The following is a 14,499-nucleotide window of genomic DNA, read 5'->3' on the forward strand; positions in this document are numbered from 1 at the left end:
TCGAGAAGTATTTTGAGAAGCTCGGTGAAGAAGAATATTTGAGATTGAAATCTTGTATTGCCACAAGATGAATTGGCTTATAACCATTCTACTAGTCAAAGTGCTGGTTGTAGTTCTTTTCAAGTTGTGTATGGTCAGAATCCGTTTAGTCCATTAGACTTAATTTATCTTCCAACAATTTAAAATTTCAGTGGTGATGTCGAAGAAAGAGCCAAACAACTTAAAAAGTTTCATGAACAAGTTTGTGATAAGATTGAAAGGCAAAATCAAAAGTATCAAGCTCAATTAATAAGCATCGTAAGTATTTAGAGTTCAAAGAAGGTGAATTGGTTTGGGTGCATCTCAACAAGGGAAGGTTTCCACAAGGTAAGTTTGTTAAGATTAAACCTAAAGCTAATGATCCATTTAAGGTTCTGAAGTGGATTGGTGAAAACACCTACAAGATTGACCTACCCGCACATCAAGACATTCTAGACAAATTTAACGTGACTAACTTAGCTCCTTATTATGGTGATGATAACACATATGACCTGAAGATGAGTCTTTTTCAACTAAGAAAACATGACACAGGAGTATCCCCTAATAATTCTATTGATGTTGAGTTACTTGAGTTTCGATTGACAATGTAAATGAGTGAAGTTCTTTATATTGTTTACAATCAGTCTATAGGCCAACTTTGAGCCAAGTTTTCATTTCTTCATTAGATGGGAAAATAAGCTTATACCAAATGGTTTTCAAGTTCAAAATATTATCTTTCTAGATTGTCCAACCATGCATCTTTAAATTAATAAATTAATGAATTTGTTCGTTTGATTTTATACCATAGAGTAATGAGCAAAAACTATTATTTATATTAGCGACCGGTTATATTTACATATTTATACATCCCGGTATCACTTAGTCCATGGTGTTGGAAACTAAACACCATAATCAACTGATAAGTTGTGTAACCTTTGAGCTTCAATTAATCACAAAATTGGAAGGATATAATGCTTGTCTCAGTAAATTAGATACATTTCCTCAGGCCACAAAATACTAAATTAAAAAAAAAAAAGATTAAGGGTAAATAGGATTAATACCAAACAAATGACAATGGTGCCACTAGTAAATGCCTGATCTGCTTAGCCTGAGAACTGGATTGACTCTTAACATTTCAAAAAAGAAAGTAAACGACATCCATGACATTGAAAAATAAGCTATGAGAAGAAACTATCAGCTCCATAAATAAGGACTTGAGCAATTCTCTTAGATAATTGAATATAGCGAGACATAATTCAGAGCACATACATCATAGCATATGGAATAAAGCCATGCCTAGATACAACATGATTGAACATTACAGACATGAGATGGAGGTATGTACTTGGCATTCTACACTACTCTTGGCTTCAAAATTGGTATCCCATGCAATCTCAGTCTATGTTGTCACTGGAAATGCAAAAACATGCTGGTGAATCAATCATGTGCCTTCAAGCTCAACTCAATGTGATCTATCAATCATGTGCCTTCAAGCTCAACTCAATGTGATCTTAGATCCTGAATATAGCGACCTACTTGCTGAGCACCAATAAACAAGGCATCCGCAACGAGAAAGATTCCAACCTGTGCCAGAAACAAAGACACTAATTTTCTAATCTAACAACTGGACTTTGCAGATGATTTTAAAGGAGATAAAAATATATATATGATTACCAGACGAGCAGAGAACAATAAGCGATAACCCCAACCTTCTTTGGCAGCAGCAGCCCTTTGCTGATCTGTCCAGCTGAAAGTCATGCGGCAATTAGCAACAAATTCAAAGTATGGAAAGGTCAGATATTATATAACAGTTTCAAATATTATAGGGCCAAAGACATTCATTTGTCAACCTACAGTGCATAATAGGAAATTGTTAACATGAAAAAAAAATCATCAAGAGAGTACCAGAGGTATGATAATATATATATATATATATATATATATATATATATATATATCGCCCTGCATTGAAGCCTCTCTACAAGCAGATATACCCAAAATTACAAGGACACAGTTTAGTCACAGACCATATCTATAACTCATAAATTTCTAAAATTGATTGTGATGCCGATCCACGGGAGACCAGCATTACCATTACATATCGTCCATAATAGCATTGATTTTCCCACCTCATCTCTCTTTTCCTAAAGTATGAATTTTTAAGGTCAGTGAATGCATTATTTAGTCAACATAAGTTAACTGGCATAAAAAATTATAGATGGAGCGTGGGCCAGGAACAGGCACAATGTAAAGCAAGATCCACATACACAAATACACGACTGAATAACACGACCAGCATTACCATTACTTACAACCAGAGTAATCAATGCCAATTTAACTTGCAAGCATTTACAGGAATTCGACCATGCATAATCATGGAAAGGCATAGATATATCTGCTACATATTTGGGCATGAAACCATCATAGACAAAACTTATGTATTGCAGGATAGACATTTTATTCATGTACTGTGTCAGTGATCCATATCTGAGACTGTCAGGTACATTTACAAGGAGAAAAATACTAGAAGGTGGTAAAGATGAGACATACCCCAGGAATTCAGAAACCCCGCCAATTCCAGCAAACTTAAGGGGCTGAGGACCTTCACCGATAAAATCCTACATCAGAATCGTTAAACTTGTTCAATTTCTTTACTTGATTAGCATAAAGTGAAAAAAATAAAATGAGAAGGTGATGCATAAGAATGAAAGGGAGTGTTCAACTTCACATTGGAAATGCATATACCTCTTCTTCAGCAGCCTCAAGACCCCCTTGGACCCAAAAAAGGTTTCTATACCCAGCATTGTTTAGCAGGTCACAAGCAGCTAGAGATCTGCCAGGAAATTATGGTTGAAATGATGCCAGCAAATATATTTCAAATATAATGACAATTACATTGATTTTCCCACCTCATATCTCTTTTCCTTAAGTATGGCATTTTTAAGGTCAGTGAACGCATTATTTAGCCAACTTAAGTTAACCGGCATCAACAAAGAATAGATGGAGCCTGGGCCAAGAATAGGCACAAGGTAAATCAAGATCCACATAAACAAATACACATGACTGAATAACAATAACTTGGCTCTACTTTTACCCCCTGCCCCTTTTTTTCCCTTTTTCATGTTATGTTGACTGACTACACTAAATAAGATTCAAACTGTTCAGCAATTCTCTAAAGCCATCAAGTTTCCACATATATTAGTGTCCGTGTCATGGTCTTCTTACATTGCGTTAGAAAAGAAAGGAATTCTCATCTCCATCATCCAATCAATTGTTTAATGTTGCTTGGGCATCCGAAGAATATCAAATCTCACAATTACCTAAATCAAAAGTTCATTCTTTCAGATGAAATTATTGCAGAACATGCTATCAAGTTCAAGTCCATGACATAAAATCACATTGAAAGATGCGATTGCTATAATATATCCTAGTTTCATCAAATAAAACAGTAGCATGTCTGACTCATGGTGAGAAATCACATGTTGCTGCCCATATATTTCACACAACCTTGCTTGACATGTAACTAAAACAAAATGATTCTTCTGGAATGATAAAAATTATTGCAAACACAAAATGAATTCACTCCTACAAATGCATGTTGATGGATTGATATCTGCAGTTGTGATTGTATTAAACTAAGAGTTCACCTCAATCCTCTCTGGCATGCAACAATAAGGTCTGCATCTTTTGGGAACTTCTCCTCAACCTTTGATAGGAACTGCCTGGTTAAAGAAGAAACAAATGAATATGGAACTGATTTTTTAAGCAGACAAAAAAGTAAAACCAAGTACTTTGGGGAGGAAAATGGCAATATTCAACACATACTTGTCATAAGACAATGTAGGCATACCACTCCACCAACCTCCTACAAAAACACAAACCACTTGAGATGATTCTACTATGCCCAAGTAACATTATTATTATTGTTATTATCTGTGATGCCCAAATAACAATCATATAATATCATCACATTCCTGGTCAGGGGCCCGGTAGATGTGTTGACACATGATGTAAAGCATATGGTCAGCTCATGAGTTTAACAAATATATAATCTACGAAAACTGAAATATATGAGAGAAGGAATTGTGAAATACCCATCACAAAATTTGTGACCTTTCTTGTAACAGTTCCAGCATCAAAATTATCATCAGCTTCAAAGATTGGAATCCAAGTTGAGGCTTTGACCCATGCCTTCAAACAGGCGAAAAGTCATTAACTCAATTATGAAAGAGATGATACCATCCATATAGTTATTGAGCATGATAAAAGTTTCCAACAAATGGAAATGGGATGAGGAAAGAAAAAGGATTCAATTACCAGTTTGTCAAAGAACAAGCAAAACATGAGTTAATTATGGGAGAATATGAGCAGTCATTGAAAACGTAAGACCTCTACATGGCAAAATTACAATATAATGCTTTCAATGATAAAAACAGATAGAGCATGGCTATTGCGAAATTTACCGTTACAAATACTAGCTATTCATCAAATAAAAGTTGGCATAATCTATGTTAATTTGGGTTAAGAACTAGTTAGTAAAGCAAATAGAAATCCCAATTGGATTAAAAAAGCAAGCATCAAGAGAAAAGCTATCCTACCTTTTTCCGTTCCACAGAGGGACGAACATCAAGTAGAGGTTTGTTAGACAGTTGAATTGCATACCCAGCTTCCCTTGGTGTAAGAATCTTTACTTTTCCTTCCCTAATCTACACATAACGAAACAGTCACATTTATCGAACTTAAAAGCATAAAGCACATCACTTGAATTTAGAAGGTCCATCTAAAAATCGAAGCAATAAAATCACTTTTTTTTTCTAAATACTTGAGACAATGATACAAGAATTGAATCCAAGATTCGTGCTTTTCCTTGTCGAAACCAGTAACATTATACTAAGACAACATAAACAACAAACTATGATGCTTAAATAATACCAGAGCATCCCATCTTTTCTTAGCAGCAGCCATGTCTCTCATTTGCTTCAATTCAAAGTCTTCATCACCAGCTTGCATTTGTATCACACTCCTTCGCTAATCAGAGCAAAAAATAAGGGACAATTAATGTACAAACCCATATAAAAATAACAAGAAAAGAAGCAGAACAAAAGGAGTCCATAAACCAGAAATCAAGAAAGATTGAAACTTGACATACTGAACGTTGAGCTCTATAAGTTGGACTGAGTTTCAAAGAGGGTGGTTGCATTGAAGAATTGAAGTGATGCACTTTTGATAACAATCTTGTGCTTTGTTCTTTTGGCAAGTTAAAATGTGAGATTTTGTGAGCATTGAGAGAGGGAAGTTCAAGAGAATCCATTGTTAAGAGCTTTCTGTGAGAGATTCGAGTTTTTAGAGATTTTTTAAAAAAAAATTAGTTTATCCAGTTTGCTTATTCTGGATAGCTATATGCTTGGGACAAACTTGACTGGATTAGTCTTATCCATCACCTGAATTGGGTTTTGTGTATTCTACATTATAGGCTTAAACTGCACAAAGCCCACTAAACTATTGGACATTTTGATGGACATCCAATGACTAATATTTTCTTTATTTTGATGCTTGTTTTTATTTTACACCCTCTCAGTTAAATTTCACTTTAAACAACCCTGATGGATATAGTTCAACTGATCAGGTTCTAGATTTGTTCTTTAATAATCACCAGTTCGAGTCTCACAAACCTCAGGACCACTGGAGACTTACATAATCATTAACTTCAAGGCATGTGAGATTAGTCGAAATACGTGCAAGCTGACCCGGATACTTAAGTTAATAAAAAAAATCTCTTCAAACTCATGAGTTGTTCCCTAAAAACCTGCCATTTTATTTAATTGAAATCCTAAAATCCTTAATTTGATTGAGTTGGACTTATTTTGTTTTCCACATTAAAAGTATTTTTTAATAGTTTTGGTTAGTTACTTTTTCTAAGTTGTTGTAATTTGTTTTTACATTTTACTCTCCAAATTTCATAATATTTACATGTAGGGGGGGTTATGTTAGGTTTCTGTGGTAGTTTTAATTTTTTAGACAATATAACATTGATTAAAGTTTGTGCAAAGATTATCTCAAGATCAATTCTCTTTCCTAGGTTTTAATAAACTCTTCAAAGTTAGTTTGTTGCAAACCATTAGTCGTTATATTATCCTACCACTAACAGTAATTTATACAAGATACTAAATCAAAAATCTCATAAACTATTTTAGAAGGGAATGATTGTTATGCATGAGTCCTAACTCTTTTCTTTTTATTTCTATTATGTTTTTTCAATTAAGAAAAATATAAGGTATGTCATTTTATTTATAGGAAAAACCTGATAATTCTATTAATGGTAAATATCACTTTGTCTCCCTGAAAAATATCACATATTCTCATGTTTACTATGTCAAATCATATATGTCATTAACATCATAGGTATTGATTCTTTAAATAAGGTTTTAAACTCTTTTTAAATTTTATTTCACCTTGCGCAAATATTTTTTAATAATACTATTTTAGAACATATAAAATAGTTTTTTAATTCACTTAGGATGATGAGTCATCTATTGATCACTAAAAATACATTTTTATATAGTTTATGTTATTGCCTTTAGTTAAGGTAACATGTGGTCAAAATCAAAACATGATATTCTCTATATAAAATAATTTTGTAATCTCAAATATAAAATTACTTAAATAACTACTACGTAAATCTTTCTATAGACATTGGTAATATCTCTATATGAAATTCACATGCGGGTTAGTTCAGTGTGCTTGTTATTTAACAAGCATGTACATATTAATTTTAGGTATCTCTTATACATCAACTTATGAGATTAGTTGTTTCATTTCATAAAGGAAAAAAAAATATAATATGTACTAGTCTCAACATTTTTAATAAATGTGTAGTTTTAATATAGTGTTAAACAAGAATAATATTTTGATGCAATAGAATTTCACATGATTATAACCACTTTATAATTTCTTTTTACAGATTATTGTTGTCTTAAGAACTTTATCTTTATTTTATACTCATTAATCAAACTTAATGAATATTAAAGATAGAGAATTTATTATAAATAATAATAAAAATATATATTTTACATGAATAATATTAGTTAAACATGTAACCATCTTATTGTCTACAAGACATATCCACTAACAGGATAATGATGCTTACAAACATTAAAATGATGAAAAAAAGAAAAGAAAAGAAAAGAGGATATCATACCATGAATAACATAGGGAGTTTCTAATGCTCATTAATATTTTAGTTTTTTAAAACATGATTTTCAAATTCAAAGAATTATATTTTTTTTCTTTTACAATTGTAATTTAAATTGAACATGGTCAACATTTTCAATAATAGTAATATAAAAATATATTATAATTATAAAATATTTTTCAAATGAGAAAGGTTGTACATTTTAAAAAAAAATATTGTGATTTTATTTAAGAACTTAATGATAAAGTATATTTCAAATATGAAATTAATTGTTAATGATCTTTCTGAGGTTTATTTTTTTTTGTGATTTTTCTCAAGTCTTTTGTTCACTTTTTGAAGTCAATAAAAGCCTTGATGATGAAAGCCAAGTGTATGGTTATCAACAGGACATGTTCCTTGTCGGAACAGATACTGCATCAATAACTTTTTATATATTATTAACATGGATGTCCGAGTCAATGTATATCGGTCATTCTTATTTGAACAATGACAGAGCGGATCAGAAATCCAGAGGGTGTTCATCAATTTTTTTTTTATATATATATTTTAAATAAAGATGTATTATCATATAACTTTATTCTTGTTAATTACTATAATTAGTATGTGTTACTATGTTAATGCTCATTAATATTTTAGTTTTTTAAAATGAGATTTTTAAATATGAAGAATTGCATTTTTTTTTTTTACTTTTACAATTGTAATTTAATTTGAATACAGTCTACATTTACAATAATGGTAATATAAAATAAAGAGATTATAACTATAAACAATATTACAAATGAGAAAAACTGTACATATACAAAAATTAATTATGAAAGTTTTTTCCGAAGAAAATCAAAAGAGAAGGAAAAAAATATGGATTTAATGATAATTTTTAAATACATGAAGGTTATCATAGAAATTAATTATTGGTAGATGATCTTTCAAATGTGAGCTTATTGGTAAAATAGAACTAACATCGATGCCGACAAAAAAATGATAATTTTTTTCTATTTATTAATATCATTAAGGAGAGGTAATTATTTTCGGTTCGGTTCGGTTTTTATATAAAAAAAAATAATCAAACAGATTTTTTTTAAAAAAAACCGAAACCGGTTTCAAACCGACCGCTTTCAGTTCGGTTCGGTTTTTTAGAACAAAAACCGGTTCAAACCAGTTTGGCTTGGTTTTTTTCCAGTTTTTTTGGGTTTTGGTTCGGTTTGAAGCTTGTAAAACCGAAACCGAACTGAACCGGTCGGTTTTTTTTTAAAATTCTAATCGGTTTAATCGATTTTTTTTCACGGTTCGGTTTTTTCTGTTATTTTTTTTATTTTTTCGGTTTTAATCAGTTTTTCAAGTTTTTTTGTTCACCCCTATTATCAGGGGAACAAAATATTTTTAGATATTAATTTTAATTGTTTATAGTTTCTATGCAATAAACAACATATAAAAAAAGTGCTCACATGAGATGAATGAATATCCTTGAGTGAATTTGTTTCTTAGTTTCTGTTTCAGTTTTTAGTTAATATTAAAATTCTTTTATAATTTATTAGTAAATAAATTTTATAATTTATTTTATTAAATAGAACCATCAATTTTCTAATTCTTAATTAATCTTTTTTACAGTGTCAAAAAATTTAACTTAAAATTTTATCCACAAGCGTAACACCAAGATTGGAATAGGAATACGAAGGGAAAATGAAAGTAGGAGTTGGAGCGTCCCCATACCACGATAACAAGGAACAGTTTGTACACGGAAAGGAAAACTTCCAAGAACCAGCTCTCAATGCGATGCAGTAAACAACAAAACATCACTTTACTTTCTTTCTTCAGTTCAACTTAACCCTACAACCATCTCCACTTTGCTATCTATCTTTGTGGACTTCTCCGCCCCACTGATATCACTCTCACCCTTGTGGAAATGCGGAGGAACCTCAACTCTTGTTAAGGTATCTTTTTTATTTAATTCTTCTAGTATAAAGAATCTTGTTTTCTTTTCTTGAACCATTCTAAAACAAAAATGGTTGATCTGGAATTTGGAAAAAACGAGTTTTTCTTGAATACTGAATGTAGTAGATTGTGACTGTAAATTTGTATGATCACTGGTGTGAATTCTGAAGGAGTACTAGAAAGTATGTTGATGTTTCCGGTTTCAAATTTGCAACCGTGTTTCATGGTTATTGACCAATGAGAAAAAGTCTAGATAGTAGATATATGTGGAAAAAGTAGCGCTTTCAATAATGAAAAACAGGTTGTATAATTGTCTTTTTGAAGAGTTTGGATGGCACTCTTGAGCCATAGAATGTCTTGAGTCTTGACTAAATGGTTTTACATTAGGCAACAACTTGCGGTTTCCTTTCAGGTCCCACATCAGTACCAGATAAGAAAACTTTGAAATGGAAAGAAATTGACCTGTGTTTTTGGCATGTCCTGATTTTTTATCGTTTTCAATTTCATGAACTAAGAATACTTGCTTTCCTTGAACTTTCTTGCCCTATGGCTATTATCAACATTTTCTTCCTCACACAGTATTTTGTTTTTAAACAATGTAGTTGAGGGGGTCGAGGCTGAAAAGGAATCTTTCCCTTTAATTAGGAGTTTATATCAGCTTTACTACGCTATCTTTTGCCAAGTTGTTTCATAGATTTGTGGTAGTATTTATCATTGAGACTTTAAAGAGTGCCACTTTCACTTAAATATTAGAGAAGTATTTTTATCAACCATAAAGAAAGGTTTACCAAAAACAATTCTTAGAAAGACTTAGTTCCCATGATGATGGTTATTTTCCATTTCATCTATTTGGGAGAGTGAATTGTTTTTGAATTCGTTGGAATCGCAGAGAATTGATAGTTTGTAGCATTAATGGGAGGGATACTCTCCACACGTACAAGATCACGCTATCCTTCTAGTTCACATTCATGGAGTCATAACAGCTATCCCCAGTCACCATATGCTCAACCAAGTCAAGAACATACGGCATACCAGCACTATGCACCTCCACCTCAGAGCTATGGTGATCGAGCACCAATTCTAGGAGATTGGAGAGAAAGTATTCAAGGATAGATGATAATTATAATAGCCTGGAGCAGGTGAGTTATGCTTTTTAATTTCTGTATATCAGCATAACCACAGTAAAGTTGTGGAGGAACTAATAAAATGTAGCTGATCTTTGATGCAAAGTGTGGAGATGCTATCTTTGAGAATGTGTTATAGATTTTTATAATAGCCTGGAGCAGGTGAGATATGCCTTTTAATTTCTCTGTATATCAGCATAACCACAGTACAATTGTGGAGGAACTAATTAAATGTAGCTGATCTTTGTTGCAAAGTGTGGGGGATGCTATCTTTGAGAATGTGTTAGATTTGCTTCGCATGGAATAAAATTTTTATACCAGCTTGAATTTTGATGTTTTTAATTTTTGACCATTAAGGGTGGTGAAACTCTAATGAACCAAATATTGATGAAGACAATGTGGTGATGATTGTGCTAAAATAAAATCAACGTATTCACAGGTTACTGATGCCCTGGCACGTGCTGGCTTGGAGTCTTCAAATCTTATTGTCGGTATTGATTTCACAAAAAGCAATGAGTGGACAGGTTTGACCTTAATAGTGCATATTCAAGCTTTTTTTTCTTTTCCTTTTTCCAAGTTGCTTTAATTTGTTAACCTTTTAAATATCAGGTGCAAGGTCATTCAACAGGAGAAGCCTGCATCACATTGGAGATGAGCAAAATCCCTATGAGCAAGCAATATCTATCATTGGAAAAACATTATCTTCCTTTGATGAGGATAACTTAATTCCCTGTTTTGGATTTGGAGATGGTATTTCTCGGAACAAGTGTTGCATTGACTGCTAAAATATTTAATCCTCATGATAACTTATAAATGTAATTCTATAAAACTATCAGCATCAACGCATGATCAAGAATTTTCAGTTTTTTTTCCGGATGAGAGGTTTTGTAATGGATTTGCAGAAGTTTGACACAATATAGAGAATTGGCCCCCCAGCTACGACTTGCAGGTTGCAAATCGAATCCCTTTCTTTAGCTTCTTTCTTGGTTGCTTTCCTGCTTACTGACTTTTTCTCATATTTTTTGTTTTGTGATAGGACCAACATCTTTTGCCCCTATCATTGAAATGGCTATTACAATAGTTGAGCAAAGTGGCGGCCAGTACCATGTTTTACTTATAATAGCTGAGGGGCAGGTACTTTGGGCTGTGTTTGATATTTCATAGAATGTAATGAGTTACCAGCAAAAAGTTGCAACTGATGAATTTTTCACCATTCTAGCCCAATTGGATATATGACATTTTTTAAACCTTCTGTGGCATTTGAAATAATTAGAATGATACTATTTTGTACCAGCATAATTATAACTTTGATGCTGGCCTTGAACTTCCGTTAAACAACTTAGTTTCAGGTGAGAAAGCTGCATTTGAATTTTTTAACGTTCTTGTAACTGAGCAATCTTGCTGCTGAATAAATATACTGAAATAAGTTATGCTCAGGGGAATGTGATCAACAGAAGTATGGTAGGAGTTTCTTTTTGTTATTATTTTTATTTTTGTCTGTTGAATATTTTGCAGTGGGGATGATTTGAAATGGTACTCTAACTGTGAAGTCTCAGCTTTAAGTCCTTGATCACCGGACCAATGTTTCATTGGCATTGATAGAGTTTCTTTTTTATTTGATTTCTGGTTATTTTGTTTGGTGATTTTAGCTGTTTAGCACATCAGGCAGCACCTCAGGGTACATAGCTGGGCTTACGTAACTTTCTAATGAACTAAGCAACTCAGCTGAGTTCCTGAGTAATCAAAGTGGCTAGTATTTTAAAAAAATAAAAATAAATAATAATCAGAAAGCAAGTGAGGTCACTTATTATTACTAGCTTTGGAGCTTGTACAACAAAAAACTAAAATTTTCAATAGCACTGCTTAAAATTTCTTCCATGCTCAATACCTAGCACATGCAGCAACAAAATATGCTGTCCTAACTTCACACATGCTCGCTTTTATCTCATTTATCTAAGATTTATTATATGAACTATGGGTTGCCACAGGTGACAAGAAGTGTTGACACTGAGCGTGGCCAACTAAGCCCGCAGGAAAAGGGAACTGTTGAAGCAATTGTGAAAGCTAGGTAAGATGTTTAGCCTTGTTACATAAGTAGCCTTTTTCTTCCCCGAAAATCCTTTTGATGTCTTTGTTAGTTTGCAGTGAGTACCCCCTGTCCATTATATTAGTTGGGGTTGGAGATGGACCATGGGACATGATGAAGGAATTTGATGATAACATCCCTGCCCGGGCATTTGACAATTTCCAGGCAAGAATTTTTTATCTTCACTTTTATTTTCAAGTTCTGTAGTTCCTCACTTGTTCTTGGTCAGTGCTAAACTGGGAAATGCTACCTTTTGTAGTTTGTGAATTTTACAAAAATAATGTCAAAGAACATGGACCGATCCAGAAAAGAAGCAGAGTTTTCTCTTTCTGCTTTGATGGAAATACCTTCTCAGTATAAAGCAACACTAGAGCTTAATATTTTGGGGTAACTTTTGACTTCTCTACACTACACAGAGGTTTTTACTGCCCTGGAAGTGCTGAATGCAAATTGTTTTTTTATTTCCTTTCTTTATCAGTGCTACTAGAGGGAAGGGCATCGATAGGGTTCCTCTTCCCCCTCCCCAGTATGGTGCTGGTGCAGATTCATTCAGGAAGGGCATCGATAGGGTTCCTCTTCCCTCTCCCCGGTATGGTGCTGGTGCAGATTCATTCAGAAACCCAGAACCTGCTCAATCAAGCAGCACCCGTCCAAGTGCGCCTTCTTCTGAAAGACATGATGGCACAGCATTTCCTGGAAGTTCTGCTTCTGATAATCATGTACTTCACGTATTCATACCTATATGCTATTGAGTTAATATTTAAAGACTCCTTTTGTTTCACATTGTGCTTCTTCATAATAGTCTTACTAGTGCATTTACTCTTATAGAACACGGTTACGATGTTAGATCCAAAGTGAAAGAAATGAATTTAAACTTCTTATTTTCATTAACAGCTTTGTCCCATTTGCCTCACCGACCCTAAGGATATGGCCTTTAGTTGTGGACATCAGGTAAATATAACTCTCTCTCTCTCCACACACACACACACACATCCACACGCAATTCTCCATCTCTAGCATATAAATGGGAATGCATCTTATGTTAAGCTTTATTTAATTGCAGACATGCTGTGACTGTGGTCAAGATCTCCAGTTATGCCCCATCTGTCGAAGCACCATCCACACCAGAATAAAGCTCTATTAAATGGCATCTGCTTGCATTAAAGAAAAACAACCGAGTGAGTGCTTGTCCCAAAATATTGTATTTCTCTATTGTCAGCACTGTAACTCCATGTTATGCTATGTCTATGGATTACTACTTGGTGTGGATGTGCATAACAGATCAGATGGAAGGTTGTTCACAGGATCTTTAGCCTTGTAAATAAAGCAGTTCTGGCTGTTCATTGCCTTTAACTATATATAGTTTGATCAGCTATGGGAAGCCGGGTTCCATAGCTGGCAGCCTTGATTATGTAGTATTATTGTTTGAATTTAAGTTTACCCTGATTAAGGTGGCGGGGACACCGGACCCGGAAATATAGTTCACACCCGTGCTTGATTGTAGATGGAGTATAGCCGAACCTATTATTATTAGGCTTAATTTATATTGTTTTATTACATATTTTATTTAGCAGACCATAAACTTATTTATTGGTTTTTGTTAGTTTCTTTGTTTTGACTATTTATATGCTATTTTCTGCCATATGGAAAAATTATTAATTATGAAATAGGGCTATGGAATGCTATCACTATAATATTGTTGAAATCGTTCTTACCTTACTTGGATATGCTATCTCCCACAAACATTTGGTCTTATATCTTCAAAACTGATTTTTTTTTTTCTCATCAACCAAATGCTTACACTAATTCTTCAACAACAATCTTATCTTTTGAAACTTCTCAAATGATAACCTCACAATGCATTTCAATTTTATTTTTTTTGTTTCTTATGCTTTCCATTTCTACATAAATGTAACAAACATAAACCTTATTTTCACCTTGTCCTGTCTATCTTCCGTGGTTATAGTCTGGATCAACTAGAACTGTTGCATGAATATTTCAACTCGTCATGCCGTTCATCATTGTAAGTTCCATGAGACTTCATTAGTTTCCTCTCCATCATTACAACCTTTGCCTTCCTATCCTCTTGTCGTTGATTTTCCATGGATTAGAATTCTCATGTTTACCCTATTACCTCATCTCATGGTGTC

The 14,499-nt window shown here is 33.2% G+C and overlaps 2 protein-coding genes across 5 annotated transcripts; one reads left to right on the forward strand and one right to left on the reverse strand.

Annotated features, from left to right (window-relative positions):
* Window positions 1-1,221: 1,221 nt before the first annotated feature.
* Window positions 1,222-5,406, reverse strand: LOC7457787 (rhodanese-like domain-containing protein 11, chloroplastic). 4 transcript variants are annotated; one of them, XM_024586281.2, is made up of 11 exons: window positions 5,168-5,403; window positions 4,951-5,046; window positions 4,617-4,724; window positions 4,113-4,209; window positions 3,844-3,883; window positions 3,666-3,740; window positions 2,764-2,851; window positions 2,569-2,636; window positions 1,693-1,765; window positions 1,506-1,602; window positions 1,222-1,467 (listed from the first exon to the last, which is right to left on the reverse strand). In XM_024586281.2, the coding sequence occupies exons 1-10, from the start codon at window positions 5,327-5,329 to the stop codon at window positions 1,519-1,521; spliced, it is 891 nt and encodes a 296-aa protein (XP_024442049.1). In that variant the 5' UTR covers window positions 5,330-5,403; the 3' UTR covers window positions 1,222-1,467; window positions 1,506-1,518. The 4 variants fall into 4 exon arrangements, with proteins under 4 accessions (XP_024442049.1, XP_052303360.1, XP_024442050.1 ...); XM_052447400.1 differs by lacking the exon at window positions 2,764-2,851 and having other exon boundaries at window positions 5,168-5,406; XM_024586282.2 differs by having other exon boundaries at window positions 1,222-1,602; window positions 4,951-5,041; window positions 5,168-5,317.
* Window positions 5,407-8,983: 3,577 nt separating this feature from the next.
* On the forward strand, window positions 8,984-13,939 carry LOC7453812 (E3 ubiquitin-protein ligase RGLG2). The gene is given in 14 exon segments (XM_024586850.2): window positions 8,984-9,138; window positions 10,029-10,214; window positions 10,217-10,278; window positions 10,703-10,787; window positions 10,873-11,013; window positions 11,100-11,165; window positions 11,168-11,212; window positions 11,300-11,397; window positions 12,252-12,331; window positions 12,409-12,514; window positions 12,609-12,736; window positions 12,828-13,068; window positions 13,244-13,300; window positions 13,413-13,939. Coding segments are annotated over 13 exon segments (1,353 nt in total). The 5' UTR covers window positions 8,984-9,138; window positions 10,029-10,051; the 3' UTR covers window positions 13,494-13,939.
* The last annotated feature ends 560 nt before the right edge of the window (window positions 13,940-14,499 follow it).

The sequence above is a fragment of the Populus trichocarpa genome, chromosome 15 (genome assembly GCF_000002775.5).
Source record: "Populus trichocarpa isolate Nisqually-1 chromosome 15, P.trichocarpa_v4.1, whole genome shotgun sequence".
NCBI lineage: Eukaryota > Viridiplantae > Streptophyta > Magnoliopsida > Malpighiales > Salicaceae > Populus > Populus trichocarpa.